The sequence below is a fragment of the Stegodyphus dumicola genome, chromosome 9 (genome assembly GCF_044657685.1).
Source record: "Stegodyphus dumicola isolate Sdum_Otavi_A_Nest chromosome 9, ASM4465768v1".
In the NCBI taxonomy this organism is placed as follows: domain Eukaryota; kingdom Metazoa; phylum Arthropoda; class Arachnida; order Araneae; family Eresidae; genus Stegodyphus; species Stegodyphus dumicola.
Genome location: NC_140776.1, coordinates 171,301,972 through 171,316,925, shown reverse-complemented (window position 1 = coordinate 171,316,925; position 14,954 = coordinate 171,301,972). Strand labels below are relative to the sequence as shown.

The following is a 14,954-nucleotide window of genomic DNA, read 5'->3' as shown; positions in this document are numbered from 1 at the left end:
CAAGCAAGTCGGCCTGCAGGCAAGAAGGCGGATAATTCGGTGCACGAAACTGAAAGTTTCCCTTTGGTCCTACTCGGCAAAAAGACACTAAGGGTGCAGAAAGACTTCATTCACTGTTCTGCTAAGTTTTAAATGTAAACAAATATGGCTGCTGAGGTAAAGAAAATTAGGCTTAGCCGCACTTAAACAACTTTTAAATTATTGGTAATTCTACAACTATCGAATGGAGATTAACTAAAGGCATGAAATCCTTAATTGAAACATAAGAATAACATAATTCATTCATTTTAAAAATTTATTCATTTAAAGCAAAAAATGCACAATTTACTAACATATAAGAATAAAAAAAACTGAACTCACTGAGCCGAGTAACAGAATGGGTATATATATATATATATACCCATTCTGTTAATCCGTTATATAAGTATATATATATATATATATGTATACTTATACATTTGGTGTGGCCAATTGCAACCAAAAAAAAAAAAATAGGTGCACATGTACACTATATACAAGAGGTGAACATCTACACTGTATACAAAATTTCGGAGGTGCACATCTATACTATATACAAAATTTCAACAATCTGAGGCTACTCGTTTTTGAATTATGTGAGATACATACGTAGATATAAACGCCACGAAAACATCTCTCTTGAATACATTTTAAATCAGTTTTATAATTCGATTTGGAAGAAAGAGTCCTTACGTACAGATGTCACGCAAAAACATCCTTAAATTGCATTCGATAGCGGTCAAATTGGGTATTTTCGTTGAAATATGAAACCCGGAATTTTTCGTGATTACAATACTTCCTTTCCTTCATACAAGGAATTTAAAAAAAGGAACTCACCAAGCCGGACAACGGAGTGGGTATATATATATACTATGTATATATATATATATATATGTAATAATAAAATTCCATAGTCAAGAATACACTTAAAATTCTAACTGAAGTTATTATCATTTTTAATGGCGACGTTCTCTTATTTGAAAGTACGTGGAATTAAATACACAGCCCCGTAGTCAAGTTGTTTTTCCCGCCTTTTCTACACGTACAGGTATAGAATGTTCTGGAAATATTTAAAGCGAACTGGATTGGCTGACGTCATTTCTTGGAAGCTCCGCCTTTCCAGAGGCTGTAAAAGGACTCGCAAAAGAATATCGGGGGTTTTTCTTAAATGTAACGATGCAGTAAACTTCATACTAAAAGTTATTAGTATTTCTTTTTTGTTTACTCCGGAGATCTGATTTTTGTAACTGAAATTTCTCCTGAATAATAATAAATGGATCCTGTTTTTTAAACTTATTGTCTGATACTTTAAGCTTCGACTACGTCTATGATTCTTCACCAATCTATTTATTCCGGACAAAAGCTGGTACATCACACATATATATGCATACTTTTGGTGTAGCCGATTGCAACTAAAAAGGGAGGTGCACAACTGCATGTTATAGCAGTGCCATATACAAAATTTCAACGTTCTGAAGTTCTAGGTTTTGAATTATGCGAGATACATACATACATACGTACAGATGTCACGAAAAAAACTCTTCTGAATCCGTTTTGAATTCATTTTACAATCTGTTTTTGGGAAAAAAGTCCTTTATTCTGTCTGTATGTGAGCATATCACATAAAATATCGTTCAGCTGGATTGGAAAGCGGCCAAATGGATGTTTTCATTGAAATATAATACCCGGAAATTTTCGCAGTTACCATACTTCCTACTTAGGAAGTAAAAATTTTCTCGTTACACAGCGTATAAGCTAAGAATTCAAAATTTTAAATTGAAATTTGAAAATCTTGGGGGATGTCAAAAGTTGCTTTACTTTGGACCTGAAGATTTATAGGAATGCGAAAAATAATGAATAAACTTCCAGGAACCGAAATATGAGGCTCAGAGAAGTTTCGGTTTTTTAACTTCTACTGTCGAAGATTGATATGTGAAACATTTTCAGAGTAGTTATTTCTGCGTTGTAAGTTTTCCAAGAAAAATAAAATCAGAAGTACTTAAAGGTTTCACTGAAGCTAACTTTGAAAGCAAAAGCAGAAGAAAGATAACGAAAAGTTTTTAGAAGACATTTCTTCGCCCGAAAAATGCGGAACATAAATTTTCTTACTTTTCCATGGCTTTTAGTTTGCTTGTATCTTCTTCTATAATTCATCGAATAAATAAATGATTACGAGGAAGGAATAAACAGAAAGAAAAGCACACGGAGTTTACAAAGTAATCTAAAAAAAGGGATTAGAACAAAATCACGTATAAAAACTTTTACTAATTAAATTATCAAGCTGTAAATGTACTCTCTTTGTAAACTGCATGATTCATTTTTGCTACATATAATTTATAAAATGGTTGGAAAATAATAGTGATTAGGAGCGAGAAATGTTTGAAAATAGACTGTGCTTATGCTCGAAATCCAGCACGGGTATTTTCCGAGCAATCGGTTCTTCGCAGTTAATCACTGCACAAAACGAATGAGTTTAATTTCTTAAATAATGAGAAAATCTAGTGAAAAACTCAATACACTGGTGTGCAAAAATTAAGGACGAAGTCGAAAAATTAGCATATCAGCTGAACGAAGAGGCAGACCGGACATAAAGACCAATCAGGAGATTAAGTAAGGTGATGTACGGTAGCACATGCGCAGATATGCAGGTAGACGTAATGGGGGAGTGTGTGAGTAGTATAAAGCATGTTGTCGGTGTAAGATCAGTATTTCTGGCAAAGAGATTGCACGCCGTATAGCAGTTAAAATCACACCGAGTTGCTGCCTCAGCGAGAAATGGCGAATAATCAATCTGTTAGACGACATCTGGATGCTTTTACCCGAGGTCGAATCAGTGGGAAGTTGGAGGAAGGCCGCAGTGTGACAAGTGTGGCTGCAGAGTTCGGAATTGCTCACAGCATCGTTTCACGACTTTGGAGACAATTTCAAACTACAGGAAGCTATCCGGGGGTTTAGTAGTGGTCGTCCACGAGGAACCACACCCACAGATGACCGGTATATTGCCTTACAGGCCAGAAGAAACAGGCGGCAGACAGCGGAAGAAATCGCTAGACACACGACACAGGCGACTGGACGACCGATATCGCGTTTTACCGTGGCCAGAAGACTGCACGGTGGTGGCCTGTTTGCACGACGCCCTGTACGGTGAGTACCTCTAACGCCTGCCCATCGGTGAAGGCGTTCTCTGTGGTGCCGGGAACACCGGAATTTTAGAGACAATGAATGGGGACGAATATTCCTTACAGATGAGAGCAGATTCAGTCTGAGTAGCGATTCTCGGCGCATACTCATCTGGAGAGAGCGGGGAAGCCGCAATCATCCCTCGAACATCATTGAAAGGGACAGGTATGGCGGTGGCGGTGTTCTCCTTTGGGGAGGCATCATGCTTAGTAGTCGTACAGACCTTCACATCTTCGACGCAGGTTCAATCAACGGGACCCGTTATTGTAACGAGATTCTTCTTCCTTATGTGCGTCTTTTTAGAGGCGCTATGGGTCCGCAGTTCCTTTTCATGGACGACAATGCACCATATCATCGCACAGAAGCTGCCGAACAGCTCTTAGAGAGTGAGGATATTGAACGTATGGATTGGCCGGCACGATCTCCGGATCTCAATCCCATCGAGCATGTATGGGATTTTCTAGGCAGACGCTTGGCAGCTCGTACCTTACCACCAGTAACGATTCCGGAGCTTCGATTGGCGCTGCAAGACGAATGGGCAGCAATGCCTCAACAACTATTGACATCCTCATTCTGAGCATGGGCAGACGCTGTGAAACCTGCCTAGCAGTCAGGGGAGATCATATCCCCTATTAAAGACCGGATGTTTCTTGCTGGACACCCATCATAGGGATGTTTCGGCCTTCAGTCGCATTGCGCTCCATGCTACTTTTTCAATAAAGCTTTTTTTATCCCTCTAATTTCTCTTTTAGTAAGTGTTGCTTACATTACTCATGTCCTTACGTATTGGGGATCTTATGGTATTAAATGTGTTGATTTGGAAAGCTTTTGTACAAAGTTATATTGAAAAAACCGTCTCGTCCTTAATTTTTGCACACCAGTGTATATCCACACTCTGTTACCCGACTCGGTGTGCTAAGTTTTTTTTATTCTTCATGTTGGTAAATTGTGAATTTATTGTTTTAGAAAGTGATTGAATTATACTGTTCTTATGTTCTAGTTAAGCGATTTATGCTTTTAATTAATCTGCATGCAATAGTTGTAGATTTATCAACAATTTAAAAGTTGTTTATTTTCCACTGAGCCTAACGACGCCGCTATTTGTTTGCATTTGAAACTTAGTAGAATAGTGAATTCAGTCAGTTTCTGCACCATCTTCAGTGTCTTTTTTCTCGAGTGGGGCCAAACGTTTTGTGCACCTAAAACTCTGTCTTTCCGTCCTATTTTTAATTAGAGTTTAAATTATTTGTAAAAATCATTTTGCTAAAAATCTATTTGGTGTTTTAGGTTTTTCATATTTTACAGTTTTTTTTAATGAAGATATTTTGAGTTTTTACGTTTTTTCCCCCTTTCTTTTTCTTTTTTTTTTCTTTCTTTTTCTAATTTTTTTTTTTTTTTCCCGCGAAGTGAGAATTGAATTTATTGAATAAGAAATGTATCTCTAATGAAATTCGGTGAAATAGGTTTAAGTGAAATACATAAAAAATGTGCATAAATCAATAGACCGCGTAAGAAATTCATGTAGTGTCCACATCAGATTTTTTTTCATTCCATTTGATATAGAGTTTGGAGGAGTTTGGGAGTGAAATATTGTTAAGAAACTCTCTATGTTCTTGCCAAGATGAATTACTGCACTGGTGTGCTGAGTATTGCATCACAACAGCATGCGAAAAGAATGAGTGAATAATTCTAAGAATATTTTCAGGAAACCAACTTGCATATTTGTAACAGTGATAATTTTCAAAGTAAATTTCAATTATGTAATATAGTCTAAGAGGGATCTATTGTTCTTACTATCAGCGCAATCACGTAGAAATGTACAAGCATTTTATTTTATTTTATTGAATGATATGCAAGAAAAAATACTAAAAGAAATTTATAAATTGAAATTTATTGTAACCACACTGGTGAAATAAATTAAGAGGATTTTCATATTTTATCGAATTGCATGAAAAAAACTGAACTAAAGAGAAAACCACTGCTTCTAGATAAAAATGCAAATCTTGTACGGCAAATACATAAGCGTACACCTGTGTGTACGCGGAGACAGCTGAAAAACAGGCTTTTTAAGCACGTGGAGGGTAAGACGAATTGCGTTCGCTAGCACACCTCGACGAATTTCTTGGTGTTATCTTGCAGCAATCCATTAAATTCACATCGGAACAGTAAAAATGAGTAACCACCAAAGTTTAGATGACGGAATGAGGTGGCGAATTGTGGGAAGGCTAGAGGCAGGCCAATCGCAAGTCCAGATATGCAGAGAGTTTAATTTAACGCCCAGCGTCATGTGTAGTCTATGGAAACAGTTCCAGGATACTGAATCCATTAAGAGAAAGCTTGGGCAAGGTCGTCCAAGAACCACGACGGCCAGAGAAGATCGCTATTTGTCCATTTTTAGCGAGGCGTTACGGTGGGACTACAGCTTCTCAGCTCTCTCGGGATTTGTATGCAGCCTCAGGAACCCGTGTAACAAGGGTGACTGTTTCCAAAAGACTGAATAAGAGAGGGTTGTTTGCCAGAAGACCGGCTGTTTGCGTCCCGCTCACGTCTACGGACAGAAGAGTCCCATTAGCATGGTGCAGATAGCATAGTGATTGGTGTATGGAGCAATGGGCAACCGTTCTGTTTGTTCACCGACGAGTCCCGTTTTAGCCTAAACACCGCTTCTCGTTGTACTTTCATATGGAGGGAGCCAGGGACCCGCTACCTACCTCCAATGTCAGCGAAATGTACAATTATGGCGGTGGCGGTGTAATGGTCTGGGCAGGCATCATGTTGGATGACCGCACATCTCTCCACGTCTTTGACAGAGGACTCTGTGACTGGTGTGAGGTATAGGGATAAGGTTTTGGAGCATTATGTTCGCCTTTTACGGGGTGCAGTAGGCCCCCGAGTTTTTCTTACAGGACGATAACGCGAAGCCACATAGAACTCTTCTGGTCGACGAATTTCTCGAGAAAGAGGATATTCGCCGGATGGATTGGCCAGCCAAGTCTCCAGACCTCAACCCTATACAGCATGTCTGGGACGCTCTGGAAAAGGCAATTGCAACTCGCAATCCTCCTTCGAGAACCATCCAGGAACTAAAAACAGTGTTGCTGAATGAGTAGGACCAACTGCCACAGGCACTGATAAACTGCCTTATTTCCAATATGACATCACGCTGCTTCTCTTGTATGGTTGTAAAAAGGGACCATACTCCCTATTAACCCATTTCTTTTGTGTCTTCTGCAACCGCGGTTTCAGACATTCAGACTCCCATGAGTGTTACACACGAACATGTGTGTCTATTATAACCGTTGAATGTTTATTTTGTTTGTATTGTTACGAAATGTATAGGCGCGGTAAGATGGCTTCCCCTCAAAGCAGTTTTAGGGTTGCCATAAAATAGCAAGGAAGGCAGGGTTGCCACATTTGGCGAGAAATCGTCCATTTGGTGATGTACCATCGACGGATGGAGAACCTTCTGGAACGAATTCTTACCGGTTTAGAATCAAGTCCGTGTCTGCATAACCTGTATTAGGAGACACCCACACTTAGTTTGTGGAGTGGGCGAATTTTCTTGCAATACCGGAGCACACTGCTTAAGCTGCACATCAACTTCTCTCATGTCTGCATCACATGCATTTTCAGATGGTTCAATACTCCCTAACTGCGACTTCATAACTTCACTATCAGTTTCTACCAACTTTTCTGTCGCATTTTCACGTTCTTCCTTCTCTACTCTATTTGAGAATCAGGAACTTTATTTAAATGAATTGTTTCTTCACCTCTTTCAGAACCTTTACAAAGAAAGACGGTTCTCATCTTCAGGTGTCCGAAATTGAACTGGAAGACAGTGACAATATTGTTTTTAAAGGTGAAGTAATAAACGAAGCGGCTTGTAAAGATTGAAATTATTTCTACTTTTTATAATGAAACTGTATGAAAATCTCCTGAACTGACCCGCTCGTTGTTCATCTGAACTGTCCTTACAAATAAAATATAAAGCCTGCTTTTGATAATAAAATTAACTCGCTCAGTGCCGTTGTTGAAGGCATTGTTCTGCTACTTTATTTCTCAGATTAAACGATTTCTCCGAACGCATAATTCAAGGCCCAAATGTTGGCTTGAAAGATTCTTGAATACTCTTAAAAAGATGTCTGTTCAATGTCCGTGTCTAGTTTAAAGCAAATATATTTAAAGTTCACTTTGTTTTGATTTGACTTAAGTACTTAAATCTTTAATGATAACAGAATTTTACTGTTTCGTCCCTCTCCAGAGTCTGCAAATAAGAAGAAATTCATTTCGAAAGAAAATAATAGATATTTTTTGTTCAGAATTATTAACTATCAAATAGAAGGCTTAAAATTTTGCGAAAAAAATGCAAACAATTTTTTTCTGAAGATAAATTTTTTAAGAAAATTTCTTTAAGGTTTTATTTACACATTTGAACTGTCGGGACATCACTTGATGCCCATGATGTTACAAATAGTATTAATACGGCCATTGGTTGCAACAACGCGGATATAAAATATTTCAGCATGGATGCTATTAGTAACTTGAAGCATGGACTTTGTAACAGCGTGAAATATTTTATCTGCATTGGTACGAATAGCATCAGCATGCAGTCCTTGCTTACAGAATTAGGCACGGTCTGAAATAAACGCTTAAAGTGTGGATCTAAACGATAGGGACGCATAAATAAACAACAGAAACTTGTCTGTCTACTCTCTTAATTACTCAATAGCCAAATGAAACGACTGCGAAAAGTGGGTAGAAATCGATGGTTCTAATATTAAGTATCACTTGTATTTTAAAATTGCATATTGTATATTCAGAAGTATGAAATTAATTATTTCTCATTTTATATGTTTTCATTAAAACTTTTCTACAAATTAAATTCTTTGCCATCTACATTCGGTTAATCTTCGGATCATGGTTATTTGGCGATTTTTTGGCGAAAATTTGGCAACCAACCCTGCTACAGAAACCTGCTAGTTTTGTTTTGGACGCCATTTTGTTTTCACGAAGTAAAGACATTTTTTTTTTTTACTTAACATGTTTTTCCAACAATCTACTAGCCGAATTACGCTTATGCTAGAACTTTTATGGAACAAAAGTGCTTAAATTGTCGAAGATTAGGTGCGAAATTGGGAGAAAGTGCAGAATCGCCCACTGCTCGCCGCGTTTTTAAGAATTGCACATACACGGTATCCATGTACACGTCGACCTATTTTCACTTAAAAAAACATCCCAGAATTTCACAAAAATGGCATTGCGCACACTCTTGACTTTATCCATGTACACTGCTAAAGTACTTTATCGCCTGGCCCACCAGCGGCCGAGCGGTAAAGTCGCTGAACACTGGTAGTTCGGTCCGAGGTTCGAATCCCGCGAACGGGCTGGCTGCATGGGCGTTTTCGTGGTTTTCCCCATGTGCAACGTGTATACGAGCCAGTTTCCCTTAGAAAGTCCTCCACGAAAGGCATCCCTCCCCTTAGGCAGATAGCCCTCGTGTGCTTTGCCTAATTAAATACACCAACACCTTTATCGCTAAAGTCCTTTATCGCCTTACCAAAATGTCGCCAAACTACCTGTTACCATATTCCAAAGATTAGCCCTACATTCTTTTCGTCTGTGGCTGTACATTATTGCTACAATTGATGCCCTATTCTCACTTTCTCCTCAACTGTTCTATATTTGTTTCGAGAACTGCAGTAAAGGCCAAATTTTAGGTACTCTTTACCTGTTTATTCGAAATATGAACCGTTAGCCATAACAAAATAGAAGAGTGACTTTTTTTTACTTCAAGAATATTTGTTACTTACGATTATGATTTTCTGAGCACAATTTTACTACTGGCAAAAATTTGAATTTAACTTTTTGCAATTTTTTCTGGATTACTTTGAAAATCTAGAAATTTTAGAATCATTTTTAATTTTTGCAATCGAAGGCGAGTTTGAAATAATTCACCTTCACTTTTAAAGAATTTTTTTAAAAAAAGTTCCTTGCTTTCTAATACAAGTTTAAGAAATAGATTTTCTGTGCAAATGGAGTTTCTTGTAAAATAGATTTTTAACACAAGAAAAACATTCGTTGTAAAAATAAAGCTTGCTCGTGGAATCGTTATGACCCAGGTTTATGAAATAGATTGTAGGAGAAAGAGTTTTTCGGTGAAATCGCTTTTGATTTAAATGAAGAAAGAATGCAAAATAAGTGAAGAAATATTTAGCAACAATTTTTGTAGAAACTGCTTCTAGAGTTCCAAAGGCAAGAATAAAGCCCATAAAACCGCATTAATTAATGGATAAGAGCTATGAACTACTACAAGGAAGACTTATGGGACATATACACTGGCCAGAAGTAGAAATGACACATATGATAATATAGTTTCCCATCTCAGAACTGGGGAGTCACGAGCCCACTGTAGGGCTTAAGGGGACTCATACACCTTAAACCCCTCATGATCTTCGAATATGTGACTATTGCAAGAATTGGGATATTTATTTATTTTAAAAGCAATTACTTCCAACGTTTTACAACTGATTACATGATATAGCTGCTTTGGAAACTAGTAACCAGAAAGTTTGTGTTGCCACAAATATTTTTGTAATTGAACCCTCTTTGTGACAAAATATTTCGCCATGTTTCCACCTTGCGCGCATGATATTTTAAAAATGGCTAATGGTACATACTTGAAATTGGATGGAATTCTTTATATGGGCACTATTTTCTAATTGAACCAACAATCTGATGAATATTTTAATATTGAAAAATTTTATGGACGAAAACATTAAAAATTTTTTTAATAAAATACATTTTATAAACTCAACTGAAAATAAAATAAAAATTTAACATGAAATTTTTAGAATTTTAGGTTCACAGTAGTTTTCAGATGTTATAAAAGCTATATATTAAATATGGAATTAAATTATGAAGTAGAATATTTCAAACTGTGCACGCAAGTTGGAAACATGACGAAAAATGTTAACACAAAGCGGATTAAATTATAAAAATATTTGTGGCAACACAAACTTTCTGATGACTATTTCAGAAAGCAGCTATATTATGTAATCAGCTGCAAAACGTTGGTAGTAATTGCTTTTAAAATAAATAAGTTATCCCAGTTCTTGCAACAGTTACCTATTCGAACATCTTATGAGTTTTAAGGTGTATGAGTCCCCTTAAAGGAATGTAAACTTATGACGATATGCCAAACAAAGTATTTGGAAAATCAGTAGTGAAGAATTCGGCTGATTAAAATATAAAAGAAAGGTATAAAATTAAGCAATCATTATCTGAAAGCTGATTGTATTCATCAAGTCGCTACATGTGCAGTTTCTGTGCCGGCTTGACGAAATTTGACGTCTGCTCCGGCTGATGTAAAGGACTGTAATATGCCTAGGTAACATTTATTCTACAATAAACATTTTTAACGCAATGGAAACATTCAGCAAAATTGACCTGAACAGGAATGTTTTTCACAATTTAAATGATTAAACTTTTGCAGTTTTGCACGAAAGAAACTTTTAACTTTTCGTTATTATTTTAGGAGAAGCAAAAATTCCTTTCAGATTTCTGCTTTACAGAATTAGGTTCAAAATGGTACTGATACACGTTTTTCATTAAGGCGCTGGCGTAAAACAAGCTTTCTTGAAGAGAAGGCCTGCACAAGAAAAAAATTTTGAAACTATACTGTTTGGTTTATTTAAGTATGGCAAAGCACACTAGGGCTATCTGCCTACGGGAAGTGATGTCTTCGTGGAGGACTTTCTAATTGAAACTGGCTCGTATACACATTGGAAAAACCACAAAAGCGTCCTTGCAGCCAGCCCGTTCACGGGATTCGAACCTTGCACCGAACTACCAGAGTGCAGCGACTTTACCGCTCGGCCGCTGGTGGGCCAAACTATACTGTTAGTTAGAAAGTCAAGTATTTTAACTGTTTCTGGTATCTCTAAATGTAGCTATGTAGCAACTTTAGCCATTTATTTACTGGATTCTGCATCACACGAATTCTAATATTTTATAAAATATTTATTAATATTTTAGAACTTAATATATTAAGAAACATTGATATTTTTTAATCCGAAAATGCCCTGTTGTAAAGTATAAGTATTTAGAAAATACTTTGTAAATATTTATACAAGGCAGAGGTTTGAACGTCCGTTCGACGTTTATTTTAAACTGTTATGTTTGATGTAAATATAGGCATATATTAAAAACAAATCTTATTCCCCAATGCCATCATCAGCTGGCTTGTAGCACACTATAGGCTATTCAGCCGTGGCATAATGGGCAATATGTGACATTTTCTGTTGTTTGGAGACTGCAACGCGATTCACTCTCAGTAAATGATTTAGATATCACGACATTTCAGCTTTAAACATGCTTTTAGCCTGATGGTATGAGGCGTTATGTCAAGCCGTAGAGCAAAAATCGGACTTCACACAGGTATAATCACCTATCTTCTCTGACGTTGACATTTATCGGCAAACCCCGTTGTTAAGAAATCAAAATAACAGATTCCAATATCAGTTCGGTTCTGGTGGCGAATAAAGATGGCGACAGCAACGCATAAACCTTAATTGTGAAATCGGGTTTTGAGGGTGAATTCCTCACCTCGAAAGTGCATTCGAACAAGGCTTCCAATTCATTATGCTTTGCAATATAGACATATTCTATCAAATTCAAGATGTCGCAGGATTTGTAGTGGCATTTGATTAACATACTCTTCATAACTACTATTAAGTTATATAGTCACTAGTAGGTAGCACGAAAAATGAGCAATGCACTCGCCAGGACTCGAACCTGGTGTCCGCCGATAACATCGCGGCAAAAACATCGTGGACGAAAACGTCGCGGAGAAAACAACGCAAGGCGAAAACGTCGTACTACAAAACATCGTGGAAGAAAACATCGCAAAGAGAAAACATCGCAGTTCTAAAACATCGTGGTACAAAACATCGTCGTAGAAAATAAAGCGGTTCAAAAACATAGCAGTTTAAAAACATCGTCGTGGAAAATATCGTGGTAAAAAATAAAGTATCTACAAATCATCGCATGACGATAACAACGCAGACATGCTTTTTTCAGGTTTTAATAATTGTAAATGGATATTTCCATAATGATTTGTGAGCGCAAGGTGTAAAGAAGTATAAATTTCACTTTCACATATTTTATTAACTAATAAATTTTTGCTGAAAACGTAAGAAAGAAACTTAAGCATAGAAAATTAAATGTAACTTATAGATTATACTTTTCATGAAATATTACCAGTAAAAACTTTATAAAAATGATTTATTAATGGCCTTTGTTAGTTAACTATGTCGGTTTAAAATTCTATTAAGTGCTATAAGTTGCATTAATTTTTTATGCTTAAGTTTCCTTTTTATTTTCTCAGCAAAAATTTATTAATTAATAAAAAGTATGAAAGTAAAAATTATCCTTCCTTCCATCTTGCGCTCACAAATCATTATGGGAATATCCATTTACACTTATTAAAGCATGCCTGAAAAAAGCATGTCTGCGATGTTATCGTCATGCGATGATTTGTAGATACTTTATTTTTTACCACGATATTTTCAACGACGATGTTTTTAAACTGCGATGTTTCTGAACCGCTTTATTTTCGACGACGATGTTTTGTACCACGATGTTTTAGAACTGCGATGTTTTCTCCCACGATGTTTTGTAGCACGACGTTTTCGCCTTGCGTTGTTTTCTCCGCGACATTTTCGTCTGCGATGTTTTTGCCGCGATGTTTTCGGCTGTAACCCTCGAACCTGGCCGGTGTTCTCGACAACGCGTCCAGTGTGCTACCGTTACACCACGAAGGCACGCAGAAAGAAGGGAACAAAGACCTTGTATACTCCTCCTTTTAAAGGGAGACTGGGGCTAGGGGAACCCAATCTCCAAATCCTGATGGTGAAGAATCATCCTTCTCCACCTTTTATTTCGAGCGCCACTGTAGAGTTACGCCACTCTCGAATACTGGCCAAGTGTGCTGCCGCTACATCACGAAGGCATGCGCAAAGGAGGAAGAGAATACCTAGAATAATATAATGTTCCAAATGAAGGTTTCTCAGACTATGCACTGCAGTTTAGCGGATTTTGGTTTTTGTTATAATGATTGCTTTAGCTTTACTAACCAGTAATTTTATGTTAATTATCTTTACTGTTTTTCTCGCTTTCCGTTTTCCTTCCAGAATGCCAATTTCTAGTTCGCGAATATTCAGATGAGATAGAAAGAGATAGTATTTAAAAGGATGTTTTAGAAGGTAGCATTAGAGCGTGTTCTGCCTGCTGAAGGCCACGTTACTAGTTGAATCTCTTGATAGCTGTTTAACAGCATTTTTTATCGAAAATATATGTAGGCGTTCGGCCGCGTAATGGCAAACTTCACATTTTGAGTTAATCAATGTTAACGAATTTCTCTCAGTGTGCATGCTCAGTGGCGTATCATTGGCGTGGTAGGAAATAAATACTGACGACTAAGCATAAGCAAACCTGCACAAGTCTGTTCGTCATGTAGATCTTATCGACTGTTTACAATGGAAATTTGTTTCTGTTTATTGCATTTGCTTCTGTTTAATTTCAGTTTGGTTTATTTTGTGCATAAACATTACATTTAATATCAGTTATTTATAATCATTTCTTTGACTTTAATTATTCAGTGATTTAAACTGGATTTATTCCTTAATTTGTTAAAATATATACGAATGAAACGTATGGCAAAAGCTTTTATTCCTCAGAAGTATAATTAATAAATATTCAGCTAATATATTTTGCAATGTTTCCTGTTTTGTAATCCTTCTTAAACGAAAATTTCCTAATTTACAATTATTATTTACATTCTAAGTAATGAAACAACTTAAAACTAACAAGTTTTAAAAACCTGAACTCTTTACGCTCAGATAACAGAAAATCAACAATATACCGTATTTATCCTCTTTTAAAATTGCGCCAAATTCCCCTCTGGGCATGCACAGAGTGCGAAATTCGTTTAACATTGATCAAATAAATGTGCAGTTTGCCATTACGCCGTTCGGGCGACCTGGCGATGCCTGAATGCACGGCGTTACGGGCGGCTTCCCTGTGAAAGAGAAAAATAAAAGAACTTTCAGTGCATATCCACATAAAAACAAGTTATACAGATCCCAGGAATATTTACACGAGTACAGAAAATTTTCGCATTCACTATCGAAAACTTATATTTGCGTGACTTTGTGACTTTCCATTTATTGAGATAGAAACATTTTTACGACTCGTAGGCGTTTCCAAAAGAAAAATAGTAAAATATGAATTCTTACTTCTTTTATGGAGGATGCAGGCTGTGTCCACACTGCTACGATGGCCCAGAAAGGTATATGTGACATAGACAACAGTGCAAGACACCATCCGATACCATCGGCCCAGTCTGGAAAGTCATAGTCTCCATATTTCAAAGTTTCATGCTCCACCAATGAGAACACAAACACGAACTGCCAAGAAATATATTTACACTAAGTTACGCTAAAGCATTACATTTAAATCTTAATTATAAGGAAAACTTGTTATAATTATTTAATAATAATTTATAGCATTCATCTACATGCGTGTTTTCAAGATGTAAATACACTCATGTCCATAAATTAAGGATAATTCGGAGTCACGCGGAAATCGAACTCTAAAATAAATATATCACCTGTAAAATCACTACACAAATCTTCAAGAATCATATGCAAATTTCAGGAAGTAACCAGATGACACCGATGGTACGTCACAATGACGAG

The 14,954-nt window shown here is 36.8% G+C and overlaps 1 protein-coding gene across 2 annotated transcripts in view; it reads right to left on the bottom strand.

Moving 5' to 3' along the window:
- LOC118203274 (sodium-dependent proline transporter-like) overlaps positions 1-14,954 on the bottom strand; it is a 186,595-nt gene that overhangs the window by 16,666 nt on the left and 154,975 nt on the right. For both annotated transcript variants that reach the window (XM_085824340.1, XM_085824341.1), the window contains exon 14: positions 14,493-14,663. In XM_085824340.1, coding sequence (XP_085680466.1) covers positions 14,493-14,663 — 171 coding nt within the window. The remainder of the gene's footprint in view (positions 1-14,492; positions 14,664-14,954) is intronic.